The 27,408-nt window shown below is 35.6% G+C and overlaps 1 protein-coding gene across 1 annotated transcript in view; it reads left to right on the top strand.

Moving 5' to 3' along the window:
• The window catches only part of LOC134538429 (ATP-binding cassette sub-family G member 1-like), a 203,314-nt gene that overhangs the window by 94,529 nt on the left and 81,377 nt on the right, over positions 1 to 27,408 (top strand). Inside the window, exon 4 of the mRNA XM_063379752.1 lies at positions 14,551 to 14,734. Coding sequence (XP_063235822.1) covers positions 14,551 to 14,734 — 184 coding nt within the window. The remainder of the gene's footprint in view (positions 1 to 14,550; positions 14,735 to 27,408) is intronic.

Below are 27,408 nucleotides of genomic sequence, written 5' to 3'. Positions count from 1 at the left end.
GCAAAGAAAGTGATTTTATAGTGCATAGGATAGACTCTACTGTCCCCGTAAATAATCATCTAAAGCCTCTTGCTCTTTTACTGTTCAATAGAAAGATGCCTTCTCAACGGTAATACCCATTATTCGATTAATGCTTTGATTGAAGAATTATTACCCTCAATGATTTTTATTTGTACGAAATGAACATCACTTTGATCGGTGGTACTTATGCAACAAAATGTTTACATAGTTTATTAAAGTATAGTATCAAATGAGACCCCGTGGATTTCGGGGATTCATGGGGCGTCAGGCTAATATTCACAGTCCTATATATACTCTACCCTCATGTACTTTCCTAAAGTCTGATTTTTCACTGCAGAGAGGTTCAACGTGTTTCGGTCTCTACAGCTAGTTGGAAGTCGACTGGACCACAGTCTCAGAGGGGAGTGGCAGATCAGTCGGGAACCTATCATCAAAGCGATATTAAGGTATAGATGTTTTCAGTCCAAATGGTGACATAAATAATCCGCGAAAATTTCTGGCTGTCATCATCGTTCGTTTTGTTTCTGAAAGTTATTATTGTAACGAGACCTGAAATAATAGCGTAAATATTTTATTTCAGTCTAGGATGAAAATGTTTGTGCACTTGAATGACTCTTGTATTTGGATCATGGTTTATTTTACCCTTCTAAGGCGGCGCACACTGGTCCCAAATCCTAAAAAGCTGGCCAAAAGTCAATGCCTTTATCAATTTCGATGAAAATTCGTATCTGGGGGTTTTAAAGGACACTGATTATAAATCCAAAGTATAATTAAGAAAAAAATCAAAATTGCGACTATGTAATAGCTCAGAAATTGTTTCTCACATAAATATTATACATACATATATAGATATTGTCAAAAGTCTCTGACACGAATCATAAATTTAAAAAAAAAATCAAACGTTATATAGACAAAAAATTCGGGAATACGTCACTCTCTGAACAATAAATTCAGTGTGTAAGAGTTTCAAAGGTTGCTAATAACGAAAATGAACTTAAACATAATAAAATGCATTTGATGACTATGATAATTAATCAAATAAATGCCAATTGTAATACTTTAGATATTAAGTTCGAGAAAAGAGATTACTAGTATAAAGTAATTAATAACTAATAACTATTACAATGATAATTAACGTTATTTCCATTAAAATTTTACCTATTCTCAGTCGCTACCCGACGAATGTTTTGAAGATTCATTGTCATCACCACCACCACCAACGTCGCTTGCATCCATCGAAGAGCTATGAATACTTGATTCTGCAAATCATGGTGGATCCAAAAGTTCAATTGCGTGTGGGGTAATGATTTAAGTTTTTTGGAGGAAGTTTCCGCAAACTGGAAATCAGTGGATCTGACGTTACCAAAAGCCTGCATAAAATGTCTTCTATTTTTTAATTCGGTCACATTTTCGCACAAAATCTTCTCTGCATATTTTTATGTACTTGTTACATTACTCTTGAGCTTCTACAGACATTTGTCGGATAGGAATAATCAAAGAATCTATAATTTTGTGACCGTGAATAAGAATTTTATGGACTTTTTAGGCATAAAATACCATGGATCGAGTTCGACCAATTTACGTGCAGTATCTTCATTGTAGTTCTGAAACTTTTATACATTGATTTCAAAACCACAAGAAATTGTTTACAATATAACATGAAATCGCTTTATAAATTCTTCATAAATTCCCGTTATTGAAGCCGAAATTTTAGAATTTTCGAAAAAACGCCTAGCTGTATTTCCGTCATTTAAATTTCCATATCCTTGTTTTGGTTGATCAACAATAAGCCCTAATTTGTCTCGAAAACCTTGTTGCATGTATTTTTTTCTTCTCTCAACACTTTCCTTATCGTCCTTGCGCCCTTGCCACTTTTCTATTTCTAATTTGTAACTCACGTGCAAACAACATTCAAAAAACCGTATCCAAGCATGCAGTGGCGATATTCCGTATTCGAAGTGATCATCATTGATGGGTTTTTGTAAAATACTGTCGATATCATTAAATTCTTTGGATGTAGCTTGAAAAAGGTAGCAAAGCATACTCGACGATGTATTCGTTATAGCATTACAAAATTTACTATCTACCATTGTTAACACAAGTTTGAAATTGATGTTAAATTGTTTTCCATCCATTACAGTTTGAAAGGGCGCAAGGTTTCTTTCTTGCATTTTGATACTATCAACTTCGTGTCTGGTAGCTTCGGCAGTTTCTCGCATAAATTCAATTTTAATTGGGCGACAAAATCTTGGTGATGAAGGTCGAGGATTTTTCCAAATAATGACATGTGAACTGACTTTATCATAGATTTTCAATGGAACGAGCGAACTAACGAAAATCCGACTTATGGCTATATTCATCGCTAAATGTTTATTTGTAGATGCTTTGACCAGAAGTTCCATCACATCACCATTTGCATACTAATTCTAAATTAACAACTTCGTTTTCAGGAAGTATTTTAACTACCTCTGATTGTACCATTAAAATTCTTTCAACTGTATGATTTAACAATGCTTGAAGTGTAACTGTAGCTCCACTTTTAGTTACAGAAACTTCTGAATTGTCAGGGTAACTCTTCTTTTTAGAATCCAATACATATTTATAAGGCGGGTACAATTTACAATGTTTTTCTACGCTTAAAGAACGTATTCCTTGATACTGACTTTTGGACAGTTTATTTTCTATAACAAATGATAATGCTTCGTTGCCTGACAGTGTATTCTCTGTAACACGTTGCGTAGCTTTCTGGTACTTTGATGCTTTTGATGGACTGCCTTCTGTGACATCCTTAATTTATTAATTTCGAAGCATTACATTTCCTGAAGTCCGGAGACCCATTTGTGTAGTTTGGCCAGTGCTTTGACGCTATGTTCTCGAACCTTGTCTGTCTTCCTCCGTTTTGACCGTTCACTCAAATCTACCCAAATTGACGAAGGACGCCCAAATGTTTTGTTCGCGGAAGCCTCCGCACCTTTATTTTCAACTGTGAAATATCCAGGAACGTTGAGTCAATTATCGAATTTTTCGAAGAATTTTCTTTCAATTCTATTAACCTGTTTCCAAGTTTTTTTTTAAACTTCGATACCAATTTCGCAATGACATATTTTAAATTTTTTGGCAAAATTTATTGATGTCTGAACTTTTTCGCAACCTCTGTTTCAACAATTTCATTCACCATGTTAATATTTTCATTTAATACAGTTGTTACAAATAGAAAACTTTCCTTTCTCATGCAAGAAATTTTTTTGGTATCGTTTACAGATTCTGAAAATTAAGAATTAAAGGTTATTAAAAAAATATTTCACCAATTTATTGTAAATAATATTTCATAAAAACAACGCAAAAATTAATGTGAAAAATGCGGGTTTAAATGCGCATTAATATCATCGAATAAAAATCATAACAGAAGCCAAAGATGTAACTAGATGCAGCTAATTTTTTGACATATTTCAAAAATATTAATGATCTACAAATTCCATTTGGTTTTAGAGTGGGATCGTGTGGAACTTTTAACTTATGGCTTTTATTAAAAACGTCTTCTTCAAAAGTGATATAGAAATCACGTCATAATTTATTATTAACATTTATTAAAATAATTAATAATATTACTTAAGGGCAACACATCTGAAATTAACTTACGTTCTGGAGAATAATCCATTTTGCAGAATCCTAATCGATTCACTTTTCACTTTTCTATACGTTTTTGAACTTGAGGAATGTTTGGGTGCGTCACACGCTAACAATGCGACACGCTCGACGCTTCGAAACAAACTTAATTCCTGAGCCAGGTAGGGACCCTTACCCATCCCTAACGGTGTTAATACGTGCTAGAGGTACCACTACTACTATTCCAACAGTCAAATGTTTCTTGAAAGAACATTTTTTTTTTCGACTTTTGGCCAGCTTTTTGGGATTTGGGACCAGTGTGCGTCGGTGTGAAAGTGAAAGAAATATTGCGTGCGCAGGAAGAGACTGCCGGTGCAAGGCACGGGCCTGCAATTTACACAACGGAAACCATTCATTTGACGCTCTGCAGAGCTGAACCCGACGGCAGCTGTCCCTTTTGTCCTTGTGTCCGTCCGTGAGGCCGACGTCGTGCACGCTGGTGAAGCACTTTCCCCCCTCGACACCACCGCCACGTGTCCCGGTGCGCATCCTGCGTGACGACCGTCTTATCTGCTTGTTTTGGTGAGTCAGGGGTGTGTCTGTGATGGCGAGGCGGGATGATAAGTGCGACGCTCGCTGGTGCTTCTAGCGCGGTATCGCCTCTAAGCGCGAGGCTGTGAACAGGCGCGCAGTCTTCTCGTCGTGCATAGGTAGAGACCGGAATAATTCGCGGATTCATTACGAGATAAGCTAACATCCTAAAAGGTATGCCTAGGTACCGCCTCTGCGATTGGCCCACCTTTTACCTGGGGAACTGTGAGCCAATGGGAAACCCCAAACCAAGAAGGTGCCGAATTACGGACAACATAGTTGAGACGTCTCACGAGTCAGCAGCCAATGAAAAGTTGACATTGTCCTGAGTATGTAAAGGTCTTTGGAGTCTATCCTAGAGGTCGATGAACCCGCGAATTTTTCGTGTCCCTATGCATAGGACAACTGAGAGATTTTAGTAGCAACCACAACATGAAATGACGGAGTAATGTGGGTACGAGTAGTGTAATGCAAGTCACCTGAGTACTTGTAAGAAATGTTACCAGGTTCTCTTCATGCTTAAACATTATTCTGAAAATACGAGTTTTAAGCCATTTTCACAGTTTGGAAACGAAATTCGTGAAACACATTACACTTCCGCCCTTAGCGTTTTCTTAAATGGTTTTATCTGAAGCTCTTCCTGCCGTTTGTGTGCTCGGGTAGGCGGGGGCCTTAACTGAGTGCTCCAAGAAAGTTAAATCGCAGAAACGTTCTATAAATAACCCCATTAGTTTTCATAGTGACTCTAAATATTTATTTATCCACTAGGTCTGCCCGTGATTTCATTCGCGCTGACAGAATAATTCCAGCAGGTGACTTAGATAGAAAAGAGGGACGATTATGGTTTATAATAATTTACACTAATGTCAATGTAGTATTTGCGTTTTACTCTCAGCAAAAACACATTTTTTCTAAATTTGAATGTGAATAATATATTTTTGCAAAGGGTTTTTTTGTGTCAAAAACAAGGTTTCACACGTCATGTTGATTTTTTTTCTTGTCAAAACTTTCAATTCGTGATTATTTCTGAAAATTTTAACACAACTTCTCCCTAGTATTTATTGTTCTGTCAAAATCTAATTACTAGATTTTCATTTACGTGTGGTGTTAAAAGTCATGCAAGTGATAGTAATAACGAAAAATTACTGTTAGTGTATATCTGTTGAAAATATTTGTAACATAAAAACAAATATAAGGGAGGTATTGTGTATGAATTTCAGAAAGAGCCATTAAAATTAATAGCTCATGACGAAAAAATAAAAAAAAATTAGTATGGTGGGTTCAACCGAGCCTTAAATATTTTAAAAAAAATTCAATTGGAAGTTTATTAGCATACACACACTTACTAATATTTATAACATATAGGATTAAGTGAAGTTCTCTTTCACGGAATTAAATTTTAATATATATTCATTATCATATCTTCTGAAAATCTGAGACTTTATATGTAATAAATTAAGGATTAAATAAATCATATGCTCACTATCTAAAATTCAATGGATTATTAAGTCATTCGCTTTACCAGTTTTTTTTTGTTAGGTAAAACATGTCATACTGAAAGATGGACAAAATTACTTTAATGATTCAGTTTAGGTTTTTAATTTGCCAACAAGAATAATATTAAACTTGTTAAATACTACAATTGTTACGTATGTAACGTACGACATAAAGTTTTAATGTCAGAGACTTAGGTGTGCGCCGAGTATTGCCCCCTGGAGCCAGGCTAGCCGCATTGCTCGCCGACTTCAACCATCGCCGCGTGGGCCCGTCGCCACTTTCAGAAGTTGGCTGCCTGACGTCATCTCCACGTGACCAAATGGCGACTACTGTAGAGGACATTCTGGAAAGAACTGTTCATTAGAAGGCTTGCTGGTATGAGTTGGGGACCCCAGCAGGCCAACAAGCAGAAGCAGAAACAGAGGAGTAGAGTGTGTGCCTAAGCTGCCTTCACATCGCACCTACTACCGCCCGATTTCTGCCACGCAGCGTCACACGCTGCATCGAAGACTCAGCTTAACTCAGACTCTGTGGTCTGGTAAGACACCAGTTTTTATTCTACAATAAGAACTTAGCCCATCTCCTCCCAGGACGAATATCTGAACCTGGGACGAGTGAAGAGGCAACAAGAAACGTGAATCCGGAGTTGTACGAGTTACGTCTAGAATGGACTTGTCCAGAACGACTACAGTTCGGGAACATGGTAGCAAGTAAGCCAAGGAAACTGAGACGGAGTTAACAAGCTAATAAAGAGGATTGAAGTTTGTTGCTACAGGATTCTGTTGGAAACGAGTATTTTTTTCTTTTTCATTTTAGTGAAATCCAACATTGAAACGTCAGTCAGTTGGTAAGTAATCTCGGCAGGCATAAGGTGCGGGCAGCTGAAATATTTAAGTACTCTCTTAATCGCGGGATTTACCAAATACGAGTAATGAGCGAAAACTGAGTGTGTTTCCAAGGCGTTGTGTTCGCTGCTGCACGGAACACGAGCGTCTCGCACGAGGTGGTTCACTTGGACTAGTTGGAGACCGTGCGCTCTGCGAGTTCTACTCGTGGAGCGAAGGCCAGCACGAGAGTCTGGAGGCGGGCGCCCGGTGCTGCAGAATTTCACAACATCTATGAACTGCGCGCACCGGGACTCCGTGCCTGCTCCCTAATGGGCTGAATCGGAGGGAAACTCCATGGTGGATCTTTTACATGGCAGGTGTGAGCTCACACCCATCCTTACCATGGGTCCCACGGGACCTGGAATATTTACTTTATTCAGACGCGGCACAGTTCTGAAGGCCAACGGCTACGCACAGAGGTTGAAGAACCCATCCCAACATGATATGCCACCGGAGAACCTCCAGCCGCCGAATACCCCAGGTCACCACCAGTGCAAGCGCCCCCCCCCCCCCCCACCCCCACTGTGGGCCTGGTGAATACCGACACGGCCCATACCTCTCACATCACTGGAACCCCTCGGTCACCCAGATGCTCGTGATCCGGCCGAGGTTACCCGCCTCTGCTGGCTACCCGAGCATTAAAGTAGCTCACGACTGCCACTCGTCATCAGAGCGCCGGGTGCTACAGCGACGAGCGGAGACATCGCGGAGCGAGTACAGACAGCGAGTGCCCACTCGCTGTGAGGACTTGTCTGCGCAGCCCCACAACAGTGACCCCGTAATGGAGGGCGAGTGTCTTTTAATTTAAACGCACTACTGCGAGCGGGTATAGGACAGTTAAACCAAGGAAAATTCACATATAAACATTAAATAATTTTCTCAGACTTCATATTATTATTTTCTAATTATATATTACTAGCTGAACCGGCAAACGTTGTTTTGTCATATAAATTATTTCTAGGGAATTACTAGTGTAGAAAAATAACTAACTTACTGTAAGTGTGTAAGTATGTGGTATATGAGGATGTGGTGAAAGAAAGAGGCACAGAGCGCTGTGAACGATGATGGAATATAAAAATAACAAAACACCAAAAATTATTTTTTATAATTTATTTTAATACATCACTTAAAATTATATATACCATTAATTAATTACGATAGTAACAGTAACAATCAATATCAATCTCTTAATGCTATAGCGTGAACAATATGTTTTGTTAGCCCATCTTTAGCTAACACAAACAAACTGGATGGTGTATCCACTCAAGAGCATGCTACGTTTAATTGTCCGTGAATAAAACATGGTGTGCTCAAATCTAAGCCACAAATAGGCATCGTTTGGCCTTGGGACTTATTGATAGTCATTGCAAATGCCAATGTAATCGGAAACTGAATACGTTTAAATTGAATTAACACATCTGTAGGTATAATAGGGATTCGTGGTATTAATATATTTTCACCTCGGGACTTGCAATTTAAAATGCTGGCTTCGATAACGTTTTTTATTAATTTTTTAATCACTAATCGTGTACCGTCCCCAATAGACTCAGTAATTTCCTTTAGATTTCCTTCCTAATAAAAAAAATTGGTCCAATTATAATAAAAATTTAACTTTCACCGAAATTATTTTTTACCATTTCCAACAATATATTTTCGATATAAATAAAAAAATATTGATTTTATAATAAATGTATAAGAATAATTTATACTTACAACACAAAAGCCGTTGTTGGCGGGAGCTCGTGACACGTGTTGAGTACTTTTGAGGTTATGTAAATCACTTAATTAACTAATAGTATGAACTACACTCAAAATTAATAATTTTTTAAATTATGAATAAAATATGAATAAATAATTATAGTCCAGCAAATTAATAATAAATTTACTTGAGAATATAGTTAATATGAGAGTTACACTGAGATAGTAAAATTATTATTGTAAATGTTACCACTACGCTTGATGCATAAACAATAGGCCTAATAATGGCCGAATACTGTGCAGGGAGTGATAGAGGGCTTATTGTGTGAGAGAAACAGGAGACCGGCTTCGGTCTCATCCCTACTCCGTGCTGTTTACGGGGTGAGAAGTGACAGGGGTAGACCCCTGGCGGGGAAGGTTGATCAATTGTTAATTGATCAGCTATCGACCGTGGTTGAAAAATATAACATTCTATTAAAAATTAGGGGTTGGTGATAGAAGGGAGAAAATTTAGGGTTGTATGTATTTTTAATTTTTTCTAAAAAATAATAAACAATGTTAGGGGTGGACAACCCTTATCACTTAGGGGTATGAAAAATAGATAGTAGCCGATTCTCAGACCTACTGAATATGCGTACAAAATTTCATAAAAATCGGTCAAGCCGTTTCATAGGAGTATGGTAACTAACACTGAGACATGAGAATTTTATATATAAGATTTGTAAGAAAATAATTTTTTTGAGAAATTTTAAATATTGCGTTGTCACCAACGTTTTTGTTGTGTTAAAATTTATGACAGTCGAGGTACTTAGCATATTGCTGTATTAATTAAAATTAAGTGGAACTGTAATATAATATTGTACAGCCTTAATTCTGTTTTAAGTAAATGTGTTGTAAAAGTAATATTTAAAGCAAATGCCTTAATTAGGTTTACAGAAAATTACTTATAACAGTGACTATTTAAGCCTAGGACTTTTTAAACAATTTGTATTTATGTAATCTTATAATTGCAGGTGTTGAACTCGATGTCTACAGCCTTTTTATAAGGCGACGCAAGTCCTTTGCATGCCTTAATATTATGTTTTCGGGGCCTCTCCACATGACAGTCGATTAACACAACCACGTCCAGTCAGTGGCCACACACGTATAGTAGGCGGCAAGGCACATCCAGTTGGAGGTCAGGCATGTATATTCGGTGGCCAGGAATACAATCGATGATGTAAGCAATGCATGTCAGTGGGTCGTAACCACAACACCGAAATACCACAACGCCGAACGTACAAAACGCCGAATACCATAACGCCGAATGCCAAATTGACCGCAACGCCGACAGCTAGAAAACTGCTGTGTACCACAACGCCGAAATACAGTAACGCCGAAAAATGTAGCTGCGGGGAGGGGGGGGCCACAGGAGCAAAATGAAAAACAACTAAATGAATTTGTGTGTTTTTCTTAAATGTATCTTAACGTCGAAATACCACAACCTAACCTAACCTAGGCTAGCCTAACCTAACCTAACCTTTGTGGCAGTCCTGCAATGACATTTTTCGGCGTTGTGGTAATTCGGTGTTGTGGTACACAGACGTTTTCCAGCTGTCGGCGTTGTAGTCTATTTGGCATTGGGCGTTATGGTTTTCGGCGTTATTGTACGTTCGACGTTGTGGTATTTCGGCGTTGTGGTGCGTCCCCCATGTCAGTCGGTTTGCCAGGCACGCACGTCCGGTTGGTGGTAAGGCGCGCCAAGTCAGTGGCCAGAAACGTCTATGTAGTAGCCAGTAGGTGGTCCTCCATTTAGTGGCCAGGCGCATCCAGTAGGTGGTCAGAAACATTCAGTCAGTAGCCAAGAGGTACTTTTCAAAATTACTATTATCCCCTTTATTACATATTTTCATCGATCAAGGATACAACCACGGAAAGTAATTGATCGCTTTAAGCAGTAAATTAATTGTTGATTACTTTTTTTTAGTTTTTTTTTTTTAGATTTTTTCCGAATTTATAGTTAAAAGTTACGAATTTCCAAGAGGCGGCCATGACGGCATCGGCAGCTTACCGGCTGCTGGGTGATGAGGAATTTAAGCTGCTTTTAGAGTTTTTTACGGTTATTTTAAAAAAAAATTAAACTTAAAATAGCTTCTATTTTGTACCAAGCATGGATCGAACAAAGATCAAGAATCGATCGAATCAATTGGAGGCTGGTAGATGAGGAATTTATACCTCTTTTAGAATTTTTTCACCAGATTTTATTAAATAATTATATGTTTACCTGAAATTACATTTTTTTTTCATTGAGCTTTGATCAAATCAAGGACATAAATCAATTTAATCAATCAATATATTAATAAGCAAAATTATTGATGATTATTGGAATTATTTTCAGAATTTCTAGCTAAATAATTGAAGATTTTCAAAAATTGTTGATTCCAAGATGGCGGATGTGGAGTCATCTAAAATGACCGCCAGGGTTCCATTCATGGTGAGCTGCGGACACGCCCGAACATGGACGAACCTTACGATTAGCAAGCCGCTAAAAGAAGCCATCTCAAAACCTAGTCCCATAAGAATAACATTGTGCCCGAGTCGTCATTTCTGTACTACTTTTATATACATTAAGTGGATTTATAGCCCCGTCTACTATGAGTGGGTTAGGGACTGGAAAAAAATTCGTGTATTCAGTTACTTCTACGATAGACTTCTCGATCCCTTATGCATTCAGTAAAATTACACCTGTTAATTGGTTACTGACTCGTGGTACCTGTTAACTGGTCTAAATGAATTAGCAAATTTTTCCGGTCTCGTGTCAAACTCGGAGTTACTTGTAGTGATTATTCGCGATCAGTTACTTACGTCAAACACGCCAATTGGTAATGTATAACACCAAAAGGAGACAAAACTGTGGGCATTTATTTCCATTGGAGGTCACACCACCCTTGGCCTATCACTAGATATAGGTATGGAAATTTCGCGTGTTCTTTTAGTCATCATTTATACTGCAATTATATATAACTTAACATGCTTTAATGATTGAATCACAATTGTTCGCCACTCCCCTCTAAGGCTATGGGTAGAGACCGGAAAAATTCGTGGATTCATTTCACGATATGCTATAATCCAAACAACTGTACCTTTATATTGCTTCTCTGATTGGCTCACAGTTTATCTGAAGGACTTTGAGCCAGTTAAAAACCTCCAACCAAAAAAGTATCGAATCGCAAGCGTCCCAGTTGACAGGTGTCACGAGTGAGTAGCTAATGAGCAGGTGGCATTTGCCTGAGTGTGTAGGGGATTGTGGAGTCTATCCTAGAGGTCATCCAAAGCACGAATTTTTCCAGTCTCTAGCTGTGGGAAAGTCAATTACCAGCTGGCAGTAGAGAGACCAAGTCACGGAGACCCACTCAAAAGAAATGGCGGTTATACAATAAGAAATCATCTAGTAGGAAAGCATATACAGGTATGTGTATAATGTACATATGACTACGAATTTTAGCCTGACGTCGAATGAATTGAAATTTACGGGCCTCTACCCATGATCCAAAGATCATGTCATCATCATCCAAAGATCATCATCAATAACTGTCGGCAAAACTCAGAGAGTCTTTGACACAGGGTTCATCTGGTGACTCCGTTGGTGAAATGCAAACTAACATTCTTTGGGCCAATCGTGGACCATTTTTTTGGTCATGTTAGAAAGAAATATTTTCAAGACTACTTGGAGAACGATCTACGTACGGAAGGAATTTCTCTTAAATCTGTACATCAATACAAAAAAATAAAATTAAAGCGTGTGTCTGTTATTTTCGATAAGTAAGATATTAAATACTATTTTCTATTACCAATTTAGATATCTAAACCAAGACTGGCGTTAATTTTTTTTTTGTTTCAGTACCTGCGAAATGGCTCTACTTAAAAAGGCTTATGATTTTGTCTTGAAATTCATGTATCGGATATTAACCTCAAACGATCCCAAAACTATGTATGTAACTTAACACATGTGTAAAATCTAATAGCAAGTCATTTCTACGAGTTTGGATTTATAGTTATAAAACAAATGCAGTTATTTATAAATTGATAAATAATTCCGATACAACAACTAAAGTAATGACAATATAAATTGATGACAAATAAATAAAAATAATAAAAGTTATTTTTCAAAATTTGTGTTTGTGTTATTTCGAAATAAGTTCAAAGCTGTCAACTTGGACGTTATTAAGCGAATGTTTAGATATGCGTAGCATTTTCTTGAGTTACCTACCCAAATAATATTTTTTTTTGCTTGATCCTGAACGTAATTTAAAACGTGTAGTTTACAGGGAAGCTTTAATGTTACTTTAAATTTGGTGAACGCATTAATACTCTAAAATTGTCCATATTTTCTATCCGTAATACATGTGAGAATTATTCTGTCCAGGCGAACTAAGTAGCAAACTAAACCAAAAACAAACAAAAATAGAGAGGAATCAATTTTTTTTTTCCAGAAAACGTTCAAAAATCCTATCTCATTAAACTTCACATTTCCCGAATATTATATTAACTTCGAAATTAATATGTGTGAGATTATTTAAAAAAAAAAAAAAAAAGGCAAACTGGTTTTGATTTTACGATACACGTCAAGCAATAATAGTGATTTAGACGAAAAGCTAACTATGTTCTCATCGATGTTTTTACTGTCTTGTTTAGAAATTTCAGTTAACGCCTTACGGTAGACTGTATGTACATTATGGTATTTGAAATCTTACACATTAGTTTTTTTGCGTTTGAGTTGTTTTTTTCCGCTTCTAGTCATGAGGTAATGTAGTATAATTGCGGCTGATTATCGCGTAAGTTGCACGGCCATCGGAGACGTTGTCGCCCGAAGGTCTTCAGCAAAGCAGTCTGAAGAGGGGTGGGAAGGGCCGGCCTCACGCAAGCGAGGCTGGGCGGCTGTCGTTTAGGGTCAAACGTCGAATCAAGCTAATCCAATATGGCTGCCTGTGACGTCACAATCCAATATGGCGCTCCACACACACTGGATCCTGTCCCCGGAGGAACTGTTACATACTACTAGTCTACAATGTTTTAACAGCTGCTCGACAAATGAGACCTTTCTGATGTTGTAGAAGAATATGGATTCTGCTTCAATAAAGGAACTTATCGCGAATTTCGCTGGTTTGTATGTATCACGAGCCTAGAAACATTTATGACTGTGTACTACACTACTTGCATTTGCAGCTTATATAGTATTGTAAGTCTGATTAAACCAACAAATCTCAACCGTTTGAGTTCTTAAGTGATTCCCAAAGCTGGTAAACATACGTATTGGAATTTGGAGCTAAACCATTGGGTTAGTGATTATAATAGATACAAAATATTTAAGCATCAGGATTATTTTAAATTTACTTAAGTTATGCAACCATCACAAAAATTGTCTCTGTCGTAAAATTATTTCATTGACACATGTCACAAAAAATTTGTGAGAAATAAGAATGAAATTAATTTGACGAGAATGACCATTTTGCGGTGATTGTAAAACTTTGTTCAATCAAAAAATATCCAAGCTCTCATTTTTCCACCTTAGATTTTTTTTTCATATATTTACAACAAACCAGTTTATCAACTCTAATTTCCAAAGTTTGTACCAGCCTTGGGAAGCAATTCACACCATTGTCAAGTTTATGTTTTTTTCTCGTTATGATCGCACAGCAAAGTTTTTTTTTGTTGGTCGAATCAGATACATCGTGTGTGTTAGTTTGGTTTTAGCATAGTCAAAATGTGGAAAGTTAAAGACCATGTGCAGAAATGTTTTGGTGGTGTTCCTATTTATTTAATATTTTGGGTAGAAACCTGAAAATTTTGCGTGTTTTTCTGTTGCACAAAATATTTCTTTGGAAAAACGTTGCCAAACAAAGGTTTTTAATACTTTCCGTCGTGCACAAGGCAACTATTATATTTTATTTGTAACCATAACACATTACATGGTGGAGAAGTGGAAATAAAGGATTAGGCAAGAAACATCCGGTACAGATTCTTGAAAGCACTCAAGGGACTTGCATTACGCCTTTATCTTCATTTATCCACCGTACAATGTCATAAATATGACAGCTGCCCCATCCTCGAAGAGGACACAGCGCTGCGCTTAGAGGCGACACCGCACTAGTAGCACCCGCGAGTGTCGCACTTGTCATCGCGCCTCACCCTGACCCGGCGGGTCGTACCAGACACGATGTCGCGGACGGGACCGGGACTGGTCCATGTGTGTGTGTGTGTGTGTGTTCAGGACGACTGGCGCCGGCGGCACAGTGAGATGCGGCGATCAAGGGGCGCAGGCGTTCCGCGAGCGGTCCCGCTACATCATGCAGGACGACGAGCTGTGCCCCTTGTTCACCGTGCAGGAGATCATGCGCGTGGCGGCCAGCTGCAAGCTGGGCCGCCAGCACTCCGCCAAGACTAGGCAGCTGGTGGTGAGTCGCTCGTCCGCCTGCCTTCCACCCTCCTCTCCTCCTAACCTTTCTGTCCCCCTGCACAACTCCCCTCTCCATAACCCCTACCCTTTACCTAACTCCCTCCTTCCTCTCAAACACCCTGCCTTCTTCATAACAACTCCCCTCTCCATAACCCCTACCCTTCACCTAACTCCCTCCTTCCTCTCAAACACCCTGCCTTCTTCATAACAACTCCCCTCTCCATAACCCCTACCCTTTACCTAACTCCCTCCTTCCTCTCAAACACCCTGCCTTCTTCATAACAACTCCCCTCTCCATAACCCCTACCCTTTACCTAACTCCCTCCTCTCTCTCAAACACCCTGCCTTCTTCATAACAACTCCCCTCTCCATAAACTCTACCCTATCCATACGCTCTTCCTAAACCCTACCCTTTCCGTATCCCCATCCTCTGCCTAACCCCTTTCCCTTTTTCAAGCCCCGTCCCTCTCTCTAGGCCCCTTCCTCTTTGTAGCATACACCCTCTCCCCAACCACCTTCTTTGTCCCTTACCTTCTCCCCTCTCCTAAACATCTCCCCTCTCCATAAACTCTACCCTTTCCATTTACCCAACACTCTCCCTAGCCTTCTTCCTATGTTTTAGTCCCCATCACTTTCTCTCTAGCCCCATCCCCTTTTCCTAACCATTACCCTATCCACAATCCGCCTTCGCCGTAACATTCATTACACCTTCTTACCTCATCCCCGAATATGGAGCTAGTGTCCTAAATTGTTTTGCTTCTAATATTTCACATTTTTGCGCATGATTTTAAATAAATTCTTAATATATCCCAGAGCACTATTAAAAATTGTCACCTTGAATTTACGAAGAATACTGGTTACAAATTAGCCAACGATCTTCCAAAATTTATCTGTATCTTCGCAAATTTACGGCTACAAATTTCACTTACTTGGAGCATGAACTCCCTCAAGATTTATCTTGGTATATAAGAAAAACAGCTGCTTTTATCATGCTTACACAGAAACACAGATGTCTCGAGTCTAAATAAGGCTTTGTTTGTACGAATATCCAGTTATCTGTTTTTGTTTTCGTATTTTTCGTTTTCTTAATCTTTATCTCTTTCTTTTCGTTTTTATTCTTCATTTTACACATTTTCATGCATTGTCATACACTTCTGAGCTATGGTCCAAATTTCAAGTATCTAGCTCAAAGGGGAGTTTGTTTAAAATCAATTACAAAATTCCACCCGGACAGACAAACAAGAAAGCGAGTTAACAAAAAACATGGTAAAATGATATCTGGTCGTCAAAGAGAGTGAAGTTGGCCATCACTGTGTTAGTATATTGCAATTTAATGCATTAAATATTTTTTAATTATGATAATTCCTTCAAGATTGATCATTTTATAAGCATTTATGACTTGAATTATTTGTTTTCTCATGAGAAATGTGCTATGTGAAATTTATTATTGGCCAAATCCCGTGCTATTCTTTATAATTTAAGATGCACTAGCATGACTAATGGCGTAGTAGTTACTTTACGAACAATTTTCAGAGTTCTCACAGCATGCAAGTTTACACCTGTACTCCCATTTTCGAAATATTTGGTCATAAAAAACTGGGACTCCAACATGGCATGAGAATACGAACTGAAGCTGGCGGTAGCCTATCCAGCATCTAGACTGTACAGAGGTTTTGAGCTGATCATGCCAAGTTGTGCCTCGTTTACTATTCCAGAACCGAATAAACCTCAATAATTTTGTCTACCTTCTTTCATCGTGCTAAATCCTTTCCAAATTCTGATAAGCAGGTTATAACTCAGCCAATATACTGTAATTTGTTTAATAGAACATAAATATCCATGTAAATGTACATATATTTGTGAATTTGTACACTTACATGAAAACAACTGTGTCACTTCAAATGTTCACAATAATACTGGGTTAGAAACCTTACTCAAGCATTATGATTTGTTTTATAGCAGTAAGTCTTAAATAGTTAGAATTATATGTAAACTGATCCCTAAATATCTTTTCAGTATTAACTGCCCACAATAATGAAGATATTAAAACAGAATACATTTTTTTTTTATTTTCTTTGTTTAAAAAAATTATGCTTGGACTAAACAACACAAAAAATATAAAATGTTGTGCCATTTTTTGTAAAAAATAATTATTATTGTTTCGAAAAACGTTTTACTTATATGCAAACAAATAGGTATAGTAGTATTATTTGTAATATTTTCTTTTAGTATTATAGACGATTTCTTGATTCCTGGTTTCCAAAGGAATCTTTTGTAAAAGGACAGAAAAACATTATTTGTATCAATAGTCAGATTTTATATCTAAATTATATTTATATCTGTTCAGTATTATAGATTTCCAACAGTCCTTTCTAAGAATATCAAAAACAAATAAAATCTCTCTCAATATTACTGTATGCAGAATTTTTTTTTTATTTTGCTTTCATGAATATATTTGGCTTTTTGTAGATTGCATGCTAACGTGTTTCATCTGAACAGGCATGAAAACAAAAGTTATTTAAGACGAAATTTGTGCTGGTATATAAGAGAAGATGTGAAAATAAAAATGTATTACTAGCAATTCAGTTTTGTTTATGAAAATCACCGTTCATTTGCCTGCAATATTCGAGTCAAGAAGATAAAAGGAGAAAATAATGTAGGCAAAATTAATCCACTAAAAGGCACGTGGAAAGTCACTCGTCACTTGACCTCCAAAATCTTATTGTACAGTCGTAGCTTAAGTCAAACAAATGCGCGACATCTTTTGATTAACCTGCGACGTTTTTGATGTATAACATTAGCTCTCGGTATATGGCATTTTAATGGGGTAATTTCGCGAATGGAACGGAAGTCGCATGTAACTTAAATGTGTAACCACTGTGCTGCCATCTGTGACGGATGGCGCGAACCAAAATTCAAGGAAACTGTATAGTATTAAAACTCTAATGAATTTGTAACAACATGGGTTGTAAGTTAAAAAATATTCCTGGTCTAAAACTAGGTTCTAAGCCAGGGTTTAGATTTTCAAGTATTTACCTCTTTTTATCGTCGGAGCTGGTCTGTCACATAGTTTAACATTTCGGTCTGCAAATGGAATGATTCGATAGTTGACATAGCTGCTCCGGCAGCGAAAACTTGCGGCGGGTGCGGAAACTACGTGTGATTCGCGGCCAGAAATGTGATTGAAAACACAGTTTGCGTATCAATTTTCACGCTCGACATTATTTTCAAGTATTTTACGTTACATTTCGTGTCCCAATTTCGTATTATAAGTAGAGACCGGCAAAAAAAAATCGCTGTTTCATTTCACGATAGGCTAGAATCGGAACACTTTCAACTATTTGCTTTTTCGGTGATTGGACCACAGTTTGTATGAAGGACATTGCGCTAATTACTGATCCTCGACGAAATATCGACTTACAAACGTCGCATTTAACAGGTGTCACGAATCAGTAGCCAATGAACAGATGTAATTTTCTCGAATGCATAGAGGATCGCGGAGTCCATCCTAAAGTTCAGCGAAACCGCGAATTTTTATAGTCCCTAGTTATAAGTGTATTTTCAATATGAAAACGCGTGAATTTGCTCGTTACCGAGGTTAGATGGTCTACATATCTGGCGAGCAGTGAAAGACTCACTCATTATTTTTTTATAAATCTTTTTCTTGGCCGTGATAACTTGGCCTTAAGCGAACCGGTTTGGTAAACACGTATTTCCTCTCATTACAGCGGTGCATGACAAAAAAAACACAGGGGGGAAAACAATTTAGCTGCTGGCATTGCGCACTCTCCATCAGATACCTGGTCCGCCTCCAGCTGTGATTTTCTTTCAGCGACCTCGTGCCTAGCGTCAAGGCACGTATGCTAACCTTCTAACTACTCTGTGAAAGGTGTGCATAAAGCAGGTTTACACGTAAAGCATGTGGCAGGGGATTCTTCGGCGAAGTAAGTGGCCAAACACAGGACCGTAAAGGTTAACAAAATAATTAAATACATGTTTTGTACTAACTAACTTTACGAACTTAATTTAATTTCTAGCATAAAAGTACGGTTTGTTCAAAATGGTGACCGTAACGAAAATTGCAACATTTATAATTCAAGATGGTAGGTTTGACGTAAGCAATTATTATTAATTTTTCTTAACTGTCATTTTAAAAGTTTTTATACATAAATTACATGTTTACTCTCGCCGGGAATCAAACCGAGGATGGGTTTGGATTGCATAATGAACATTTTAAGTAAGAAATGTTTTTATATATTTTTGGAATTTTTTGGGAATTTCTGGTTATAAATTAAATAATTTCAAGTTTATCATCAAGGTCAAGGTAATGTCGTTGGCTTATAACGGCTTTTAGGTGCGGACTGAAAGCCGCTTTGCGGATTTTTGGATTCTTTCAAAGGCAAAAGTTTTTCAGGTATTCCGAATTTCGGATTTTTTATTTTTTGAGGAATAAATCAAGATTTTATTTCAGAACAAGACTTTTTCCATCTAAATACGGAAATTTATAGTTATCTCAGTGTGTTTGTGTCGTTTTTGAGGAATTTTGAGACAAATATGGCTGCCGTGACGTGATCCAACATGTAGGTTCCAAAGCAACAGACACCGCCGCCGTCACCACTAACCGGCACCAGGCCCCGGAAACACATGTATATACTACTCTCGTAAATTTAACTCCCAGCGCAACAATTTCATAAGTATACTTTTATGGCCGTCTTGTGGGGTAAAATGCCTTTAGAGAATGGGGCGACGGAAGACTACCATATCGTAATACTACCATAATGGCAGTATTCCGCCTGGCCTCTTCGAAAAAGGCGGAAAAGTACCATAACGGAAATCTGCCATAATTTCAAAGGACGAGACGGAATTCTGCCATATTTTCTTACACCCTCCATGGAATGAGTACAGCAACATTGTCCTCAAAGTAGTGTATAGAATACTCGGTAGGTAGCTCAACCCTCTAGCTGTTTCTCAGGTTAACTTTAAAGCCTACAGATAGCGCTTCAGACGGTGATAGTTGCAATAACAAATCATATCCAGATCGCGGACAAGAAGAAAGAAATGTTTCCAAAAATGTTATAAAGGTAGCACTTAATTCTTATTACAACGATTAAAAATAAATACATGTGGTACCTAGTATTCCATTCTGCCATAATTTCTTTTACATTCTACGGAATGAGGAAAACGGCCTTACTCGTAAAATTGTAATGTAACTAGCTTCATATAATTTAAATTTTTGCACACTGGAAAAATTGAAGTAATTGTAGATTATTATTTAATGAGTGCAAATCCAACGCAAATATTCAAGTATTTTCTTATGTAATGTTTTCTGTGACTTAACACAAAAAACTCAGATGTTAATAAGGTTTTAATGTCTATAATAAATTATTTAAAGTCTACAAAATGTGTTTTTAAGATGCTGAAATGCGAGGGAAATATTTTTGTGTAGTGTAGTTTGTTGGCACAGGGCAAGCAGCACAGGCGCTCTAGGGGAGACATAGGCTCGTACATTTCGAATGTTGATGGGCTTTGCATAGGCTTGCAGTATTTCAAAAATAAACTCTGCTGAAATATAAGTATTTTTTACAATAGGAAAAAAATATTACTATGCGTAGCATATTATCCTGCTTCATTAAAACTGTCAGATCTAATTGAAATTCAGTTTTTGTGCCTTACAGCACCTATAAACGAATTGTGACTTAAAATAACGACACATTAACACAAGATATACACTGATACACATCAATGCGACAAAACACGAAACAACACAACACACAGATACATAAAGATTGGTAAATTTCAATTAACCAATTGGTTACTTTGGTTTTCACAAAAATTTTTAATCGAAACTCAAATGGTGTATACAAAATAAATATGTAGATTACAAAAGTTTTACCAATGAATATTTGTAGATTATTCTAAAGGAGTTATGATTTTATACACATTTTATAGTTACTAATGGTTTTAAAAGTGTAACTAATTCTGTAATTGCAAGTTGGAATTCTTATTCCATACCGAGTCATTATGTCTGAACCAACAAAAATGGTAATAAAATGTTTATAGTAAAAAGTGCATTACTCGTGGAACGTCTAATAAATATAAAATGCAAATAGGTTAATTAGGAATGTAGCATATTCAAAATAATTTAAATGCCTGACATTTTTAAATATTAATTTAAGAACTTTTTCTGCATACTTTCAATTCTTTTCTAATTAAAATCATTTGATGCAGAGAAAGTTTTAAATTTAATAAGACCTAAAGATCTTCATGTGTTGCTAATAGTATTATCTACATGTTGCTGAAAAAAAGCTTGGCATCCAATATAACTCGAAGGTCTTAAAAGAGGACACCACGTTTAATGTCATTACTTACTATGTGATAATTCTGATTAATTAAATAAGTTTTTTTGACTAAAGGTTATACAATAAATGCTATCGTAATTCAGAGACGTTTGTTAACTTGAAAATCAGATCCGGACAGCTGAAATATATTGCTGAATAGTTTCACAATCATATTACCCAATTATTGATCAATTATGATTACAGTTGTAATATCATTTATTAAATATTAAAGAGTAGTTGAGATAAACTACTACTTTGCGGAACACCTAATACCATGAAATTGCATTTGCAAATTTGGCTGCAAAGCCTCTATTTGTAAGATAATTAAAACATATATACCACGCATTGTTTGACGAGGCCTAAAATTGACAATTTTTTAATCATAAGATTATGTTGGAAAGTATCAAAGGCTTTTCTCATGTTTAAATAAATAGAATATTTTATTTACATCTGGATTTATACTGGTACACACACACACTTATTAACGGTATTCCTGATTGAAAACTATGTGGTTTTACAGAAATAATATTTTTAGGAAAAAAAATCATGTGCCTATAAATATTTTTTTTTGTCAAAAGCAGCAGAAATACTACAAAACAAAAGTTTCTGACAATAATTTTATCGTCAATAATACTTCAAGAAAATATGTACCGATAAATGGTTGAACACACAACTGACTGATGCACACTTAATTAAAATATTTTTGGACAAAAGCAACATTTTTTTAATGTTTTAAATGTTTATTTGACATTTATTTATAACATGTTGGAATAATAATGCTACAGTAACTAAAAACTAAAACGTTACAAAACTACAAAAAATATTTTTGCAAAACTCCGTTCCCCCGGAGAAACCCCCGGAATGGCCACCGCATGGGGAGCCCAAGAAAAGAAACGGGCTCCCCATTTGGTAGCCACCTGGAAGGTTTTTTTCTGTTCCACCCACCGTTTCTTTGGTAGCCTGACTTGTTACAAGGGATTGTATTCCTACCAGAGAAAATTCCACCATTTTGTCTGGGCAATCCTTGGAGGAGACGGGGCGCGAACCCGGGTCCTACAAGTCACAAGGCAGGCGCTCTACCCTAGAAACAGAGTGGTAGAGCGGATACTTGCAGTCTTCTTAACACTGACATGATGTTATTCCACGAGTTTACTGTAGTTTCGTGTGTCATTAACACGTGCAGTGCATGCAGTAACATCTAACCTCGGTAACGAACAAAATTTTGTGTTCTTACGTTGTTCGTTCAGCATGAATTATGTAATTTCATAACAGTGATATAATTTGTGTAACTAGTCTGGCAAATTTTAGTTGTTTTCCTGCAAACAAACTTACAGTACCGTTGTACAATATTTATATATAAATGAGGACTAGTAAAAAAATTATGTGACAGCTTGCACTGTCGATGGTAAAGTTATTTTGAAATAAATTTTAGATATTAAAAGATTGTGTTTAGTTGAAGTATGTGTGTGCTTAGAAGCATGAAGTTATTGTATTAACATTTTATTTTATTTGTTTGGTTTTAAAGCCACAGAAAAATATTTTTTTATATTACCACAACGATGATAGCGCAGAATAACACAGTATATGATTCCTAAGAGAACAGTTGCGACGTTTCGGGAAAGAGATATTTAGGCACAAACAGACTGATATTTGTCATAACATACAGTTTAATTAGTAATGGCGTTTGTCCGAAACAACATCTTGAATTAATTTACCTTTTATTTAAAATGTTGTTTGTCAGTGGAAATTTTATTTAATGAACTATACTGAATTTGTTGATATTCACGATACTGACTTTCTTTAAACAGATTTGTGTTTTGTTTGTTTTATGTGTATATTTGTTTACACTTCTGTTTACAAGGCACAGGTATTAGTGCAGAGAAGCTTATTCAACAGAAAAAAACTTGTATCTGTAACAATAAGTGTCAAGAGCGTAGTAAATAAAGGGGGAAAGTAGGGTTGCCAGATTTATTTAGACAAAGAAATTTATTTTACAAAAATTACTATTGCAGGAATTTCAAAAAGTACTTAAGGGATCGTCAACTAACCTAAAAATGTATTTTCAAGCATTATCTTTGTTAAAGAGTTTCCGGAGGAGGGACTGGCTTCTGCCCTCCCCTTCCACAAATACTGTCTACACCCATGGTAAATGTGTAAACAAAATCACGTGTAGTTACACGCACTAGTACAGGATATACTCAAAAGATGTGAATTAAAATTTTGGAGACAGTAATTTTTGATAGTTGTACTTATAATATTATATGTCAATAATTTTTCAAGAAATTTGATGATACCCTACATAGAGTACTTTAGTCTCAAACTATGTATTTTTACTGTTATGCAATAATCGTACACTCACGCCTGTAGCATAATGAATCACTACAAGGCAATCTGAAGATGAGGAAAGATACACTATCAACGTTTATGGACCGAGTCGTAAGACACTATATTTGTATTCCAGAGAACATAGGTTCAATTCCCGGCCGGCCATTGTCATATCGTCTTAAAGTCATAAAATTAACAGCGAAACATATAGGTACCATAACAGACAAAAAGGTCTGTATCATCTTGCTTTAATATTTTCCTAACTTTATAGGCTTTGGCCTGAGACTCACTTAAGAGTATTTCCTTCCTAGACCTCCCAAATAGGTACACTTAGTTTTAATTTAGGTTAGGAAAAAAATTCTGTTCAGTGTAGCTAACGACTCAGACGTGATAGCTCGATGATTCGTGTGATTGTGTTTAGAGAACTAACAACACTGGGCAATACAGATTTTACGTTCACCAAAAAACATTAATTTTTTTATATTATGCCTTCGTTATCTCATTTATCATATCACAGGACAATGTTAAACAGAATTTTCGTCGTAAGCTACCATTTTGTGTCTGTTTTGAATTAAAATTTTTAGTGCGTAATCAATGTCTCGTTTTTATTGTTTTTATTTTAAACCATTACACTACACTAAAAGCGACTCGCTAACATAGAAGTTTCACTTGAAACCAACAGCCGTGAGTCAAGATAAAGTCCCACGGATTTTTTTTATAGAAAAGTGGTAGGATGAATCCTTACTGTAGGTCATGGCTAATTCATTTGACATTGTCGCGCTACTGTGGCGTTGTGTTTTGCCGTCTATTAATCTGTTTATGGACAGGCAATCATTTCAGAATAAGAAGAAAAATAATATAGAAAATAGACTATTCCCCCGGTAAACATACATAAAAATGATTTCAAGGTTTTCATAAATTAATATTCTGAAATGTTTTTACTTAACCAGCTCAATACAGTATTTCTAAATGATTTCTTAGTCATTGAGGCAGTTATAATATAGGTCTAATTTCATAACTACTTAATCAGTAAAACTTAAACAGCAAACGTATATCGTTCTCAAGTAACGTATAACAAATATTCCGTATTCGCAGTTCACAGGTTGGAAATGCTGTGATTGTTTTTATCTATTCTTAGTTGCAATTGTTTTTTCTGTACATCTATATGTTAAAATACTCTTCTAATGGTTTTCACAGCACATACTAAAAACATAATGCTGGAATCACAATACCCTGTAACATCCCCAACATGACAAAAACACCACCATCGCCATTAAGAAGTAAGTTAGTAGTGAAGTCAGCCTACGAAAAGTTAACCCCAACAACCCATCAGAAACATAATGTGGGTATTATTAATGATGTAGTAACGTAATATATATATATATATATATATATATATATATTTGTGAAATTATTAACGTTTAAGTTTATTTTATTGTTATTTTGATACACATTATATAAAATAAACTCAGTTGAATTACCACCTCATTAGTATAGATGACTATACACCTGATGGTGATAGTTGTCGTGGCATTTTAAACATATAATATCAACTAGCTTAACCCGTCCACGCTTTGCTGTGGATCAGAATTAAATGAAATGGTTAAGAAATTAAAGTGGGTAAGTATTGTAATAAAATTTTATTTAAAAGAATATTGTTTAAAAAATTAAAACATCATTATAACCATAAATAATATTTAATTAAATTTATTGATTATTAATAACTTAACAAATCATATTTAAAAAATAATTATGTTTAATAAACTTTAGAAAATAATGAACGGATATTTTTAATTTTAATTAAGAATCTAGTAATTGCTATTAAATGGAGATGTAATTGATATTTAAGTTATTACTTCATAAGTTTAATTATTTAAAATTATAGTGATAAATTACATGGGGAATATAGTAGAGTATATTAGAATTATATACGTTTAAACGGAAAAACCAATAATATAAAAACTCACCAAAACTTCAAGAATATGAAGAATAACTTCTTATTGATTGAGTTCACTATGATTTCACTCACTTTAAATATCAATAAAATCAATTCTGAAATGAGTAACAATTAACTAAATTATCATCAACTACACATTTACTAACATTCTACTCAAATAAAAATCACCAAAACGAAGAAAATTATAAGAACAATTATAGATTAATAATTAATCTCACTTAATTAAGCTCACTTAAATCAGGTATACTAGATTTAATTAAATTAATCTGATCAGTTTTTTTAATATATTTATCCTGATAGCTGTCTGGTAAAAATTTTATTTTGACACAGTAAAAAAGTATTAAAATGAATGTAATTTGTTTTTTAAGATAGCTTCAATTCTATGAACATAATCATGTTATATAATATAAATTACAATAAAATTTTATTTGAATTATTTACAAATAAATAACATATTTCAATTAAATAAATGAAATAAAAATTATTATATTTACAAATTACAAAAATTACTTATTTAAATAAAAATAAAATTTCATGTTAAATAAAAAACCCAAATATAAACCAACTAATTAAAAAATTGGCCAAAAATTTTATAAATAATTGAATTAAGAGCAATTAATAATAAATGGAGACAATGCATTATGACCTCTATAAATAAAATGAAATACAATTTATTAAATTAATTATAATTAATTGATAAAATTTATTCTTTTTCTTCTGATTTTAATCTTTCGAACTGGAGATGTGTAAATTCAGAGGTTAAATAATAGTCAAAGAACGTAATAAATCTAAAATCGAGAATTTAAAAGGAGAGAAAATAAATGTCATCGTCATCTACGTGCGAAAACTGAACTCCAAGTTCAATTGTTGTTTTCTCAGCAATGAAAATCTACGAATAAGGAAAAAATATTATATAAGATATAACTTTTCATTTTTAATGTAGTGATAATTATAAAAATTAATACTTGGTTGGATAAAATCTTCTTCCTTTTTTTTTAAATACTTAAGACGCTGACTGAAATCAAATGCTGATCACTTTATTGACAAAGAAAGAATTGTGGTTATGTTTTTTACAACGCTTATTCCATTTCTATAACAAAAGAATATTTCTGTCAAAATCAGTAATCTAAATTGAACCCGTATAGAATCCTACATTTACATTTTACTATTCATTATAGCCCGAACTGTAATTACTATTTTTTTTTTTACTTTCATTATAACGCCCCCGCAATCCCATATCTTGGATGGAATTTCGTAAAATTCGTTTTCATTTGAACTCAAGATCACAAAAATAATAATTTCGCCAAATTTAAAGTATGTAGGAGCTATAGATTTAAAGTTAATTATTTTGAACGCCCCCACACGGCCCTTTGTGGGTGGAATTTCAAAAAATTCGTTCTTGGAAAATTTTAACATGCCAAAAAGAATATTCTGGCCAAGTTTTATACCTATAAGAGCTAAAGTTGAAAAATGTGGATTTTTTTAGTTTAACGCCCCCGCAACCCCCCTTCTGGGTGCAATTTCGCAAAATCCGTTCTTAGCTGACCTCTACTCGGCGAAAGGAATATTCCTACCAAATTTCAAGTCTCTAGGCATTATGGTTCCAGAGATATCGTGATGAGTAAGTACATAGGTGGAAATCTCTTATATATATGTAATTCAATATTTTACTTACTTAATTGTTGGTTGTCAGGGAATTGTGATTTTCGGTCACTAGATTGCATTTCATTTCAACTAGTGACCTGGAGTTAAAACATTTACTAGAATCACAAGACTTTGTTTGCTGCTTATTTATTCAAATTCTTTTTAAGATAATAGACATAATTTACTCATCTCGTTCGAGTATTAGGACTGTATGGTCGCGTTTTAACTTATGGTAGTTTTCCGTCGCCCCAGACGGAATTATTCGATTATGGTAGTCTTCGATTATTGCAGTATACCAGTATGGTAGTCTTCCAGTATGGCAGTCTTCCGTCGCCTCACCTCCTCCGTCAAAACAGGAGGAAAAGTACCATATTTTTATTTTTACAGATCGCAGCTATAAGTATACAG

The sequence above is a fragment of the Bacillus rossius genome, chromosome 13 (genome assembly GCF_032445375.1).
Source record: "Bacillus rossius redtenbacheri isolate Brsri chromosome 13, Brsri_v3, whole genome shotgun sequence".
In the NCBI taxonomy this organism is placed as follows: domain Eukaryota; kingdom Metazoa; phylum Arthropoda; class Insecta; order Phasmatodea; family Bacillidae; genus Bacillus; species Bacillus rossius.
This window is presented reverse-complemented; position numbering and strand designations above follow the sequence as displayed.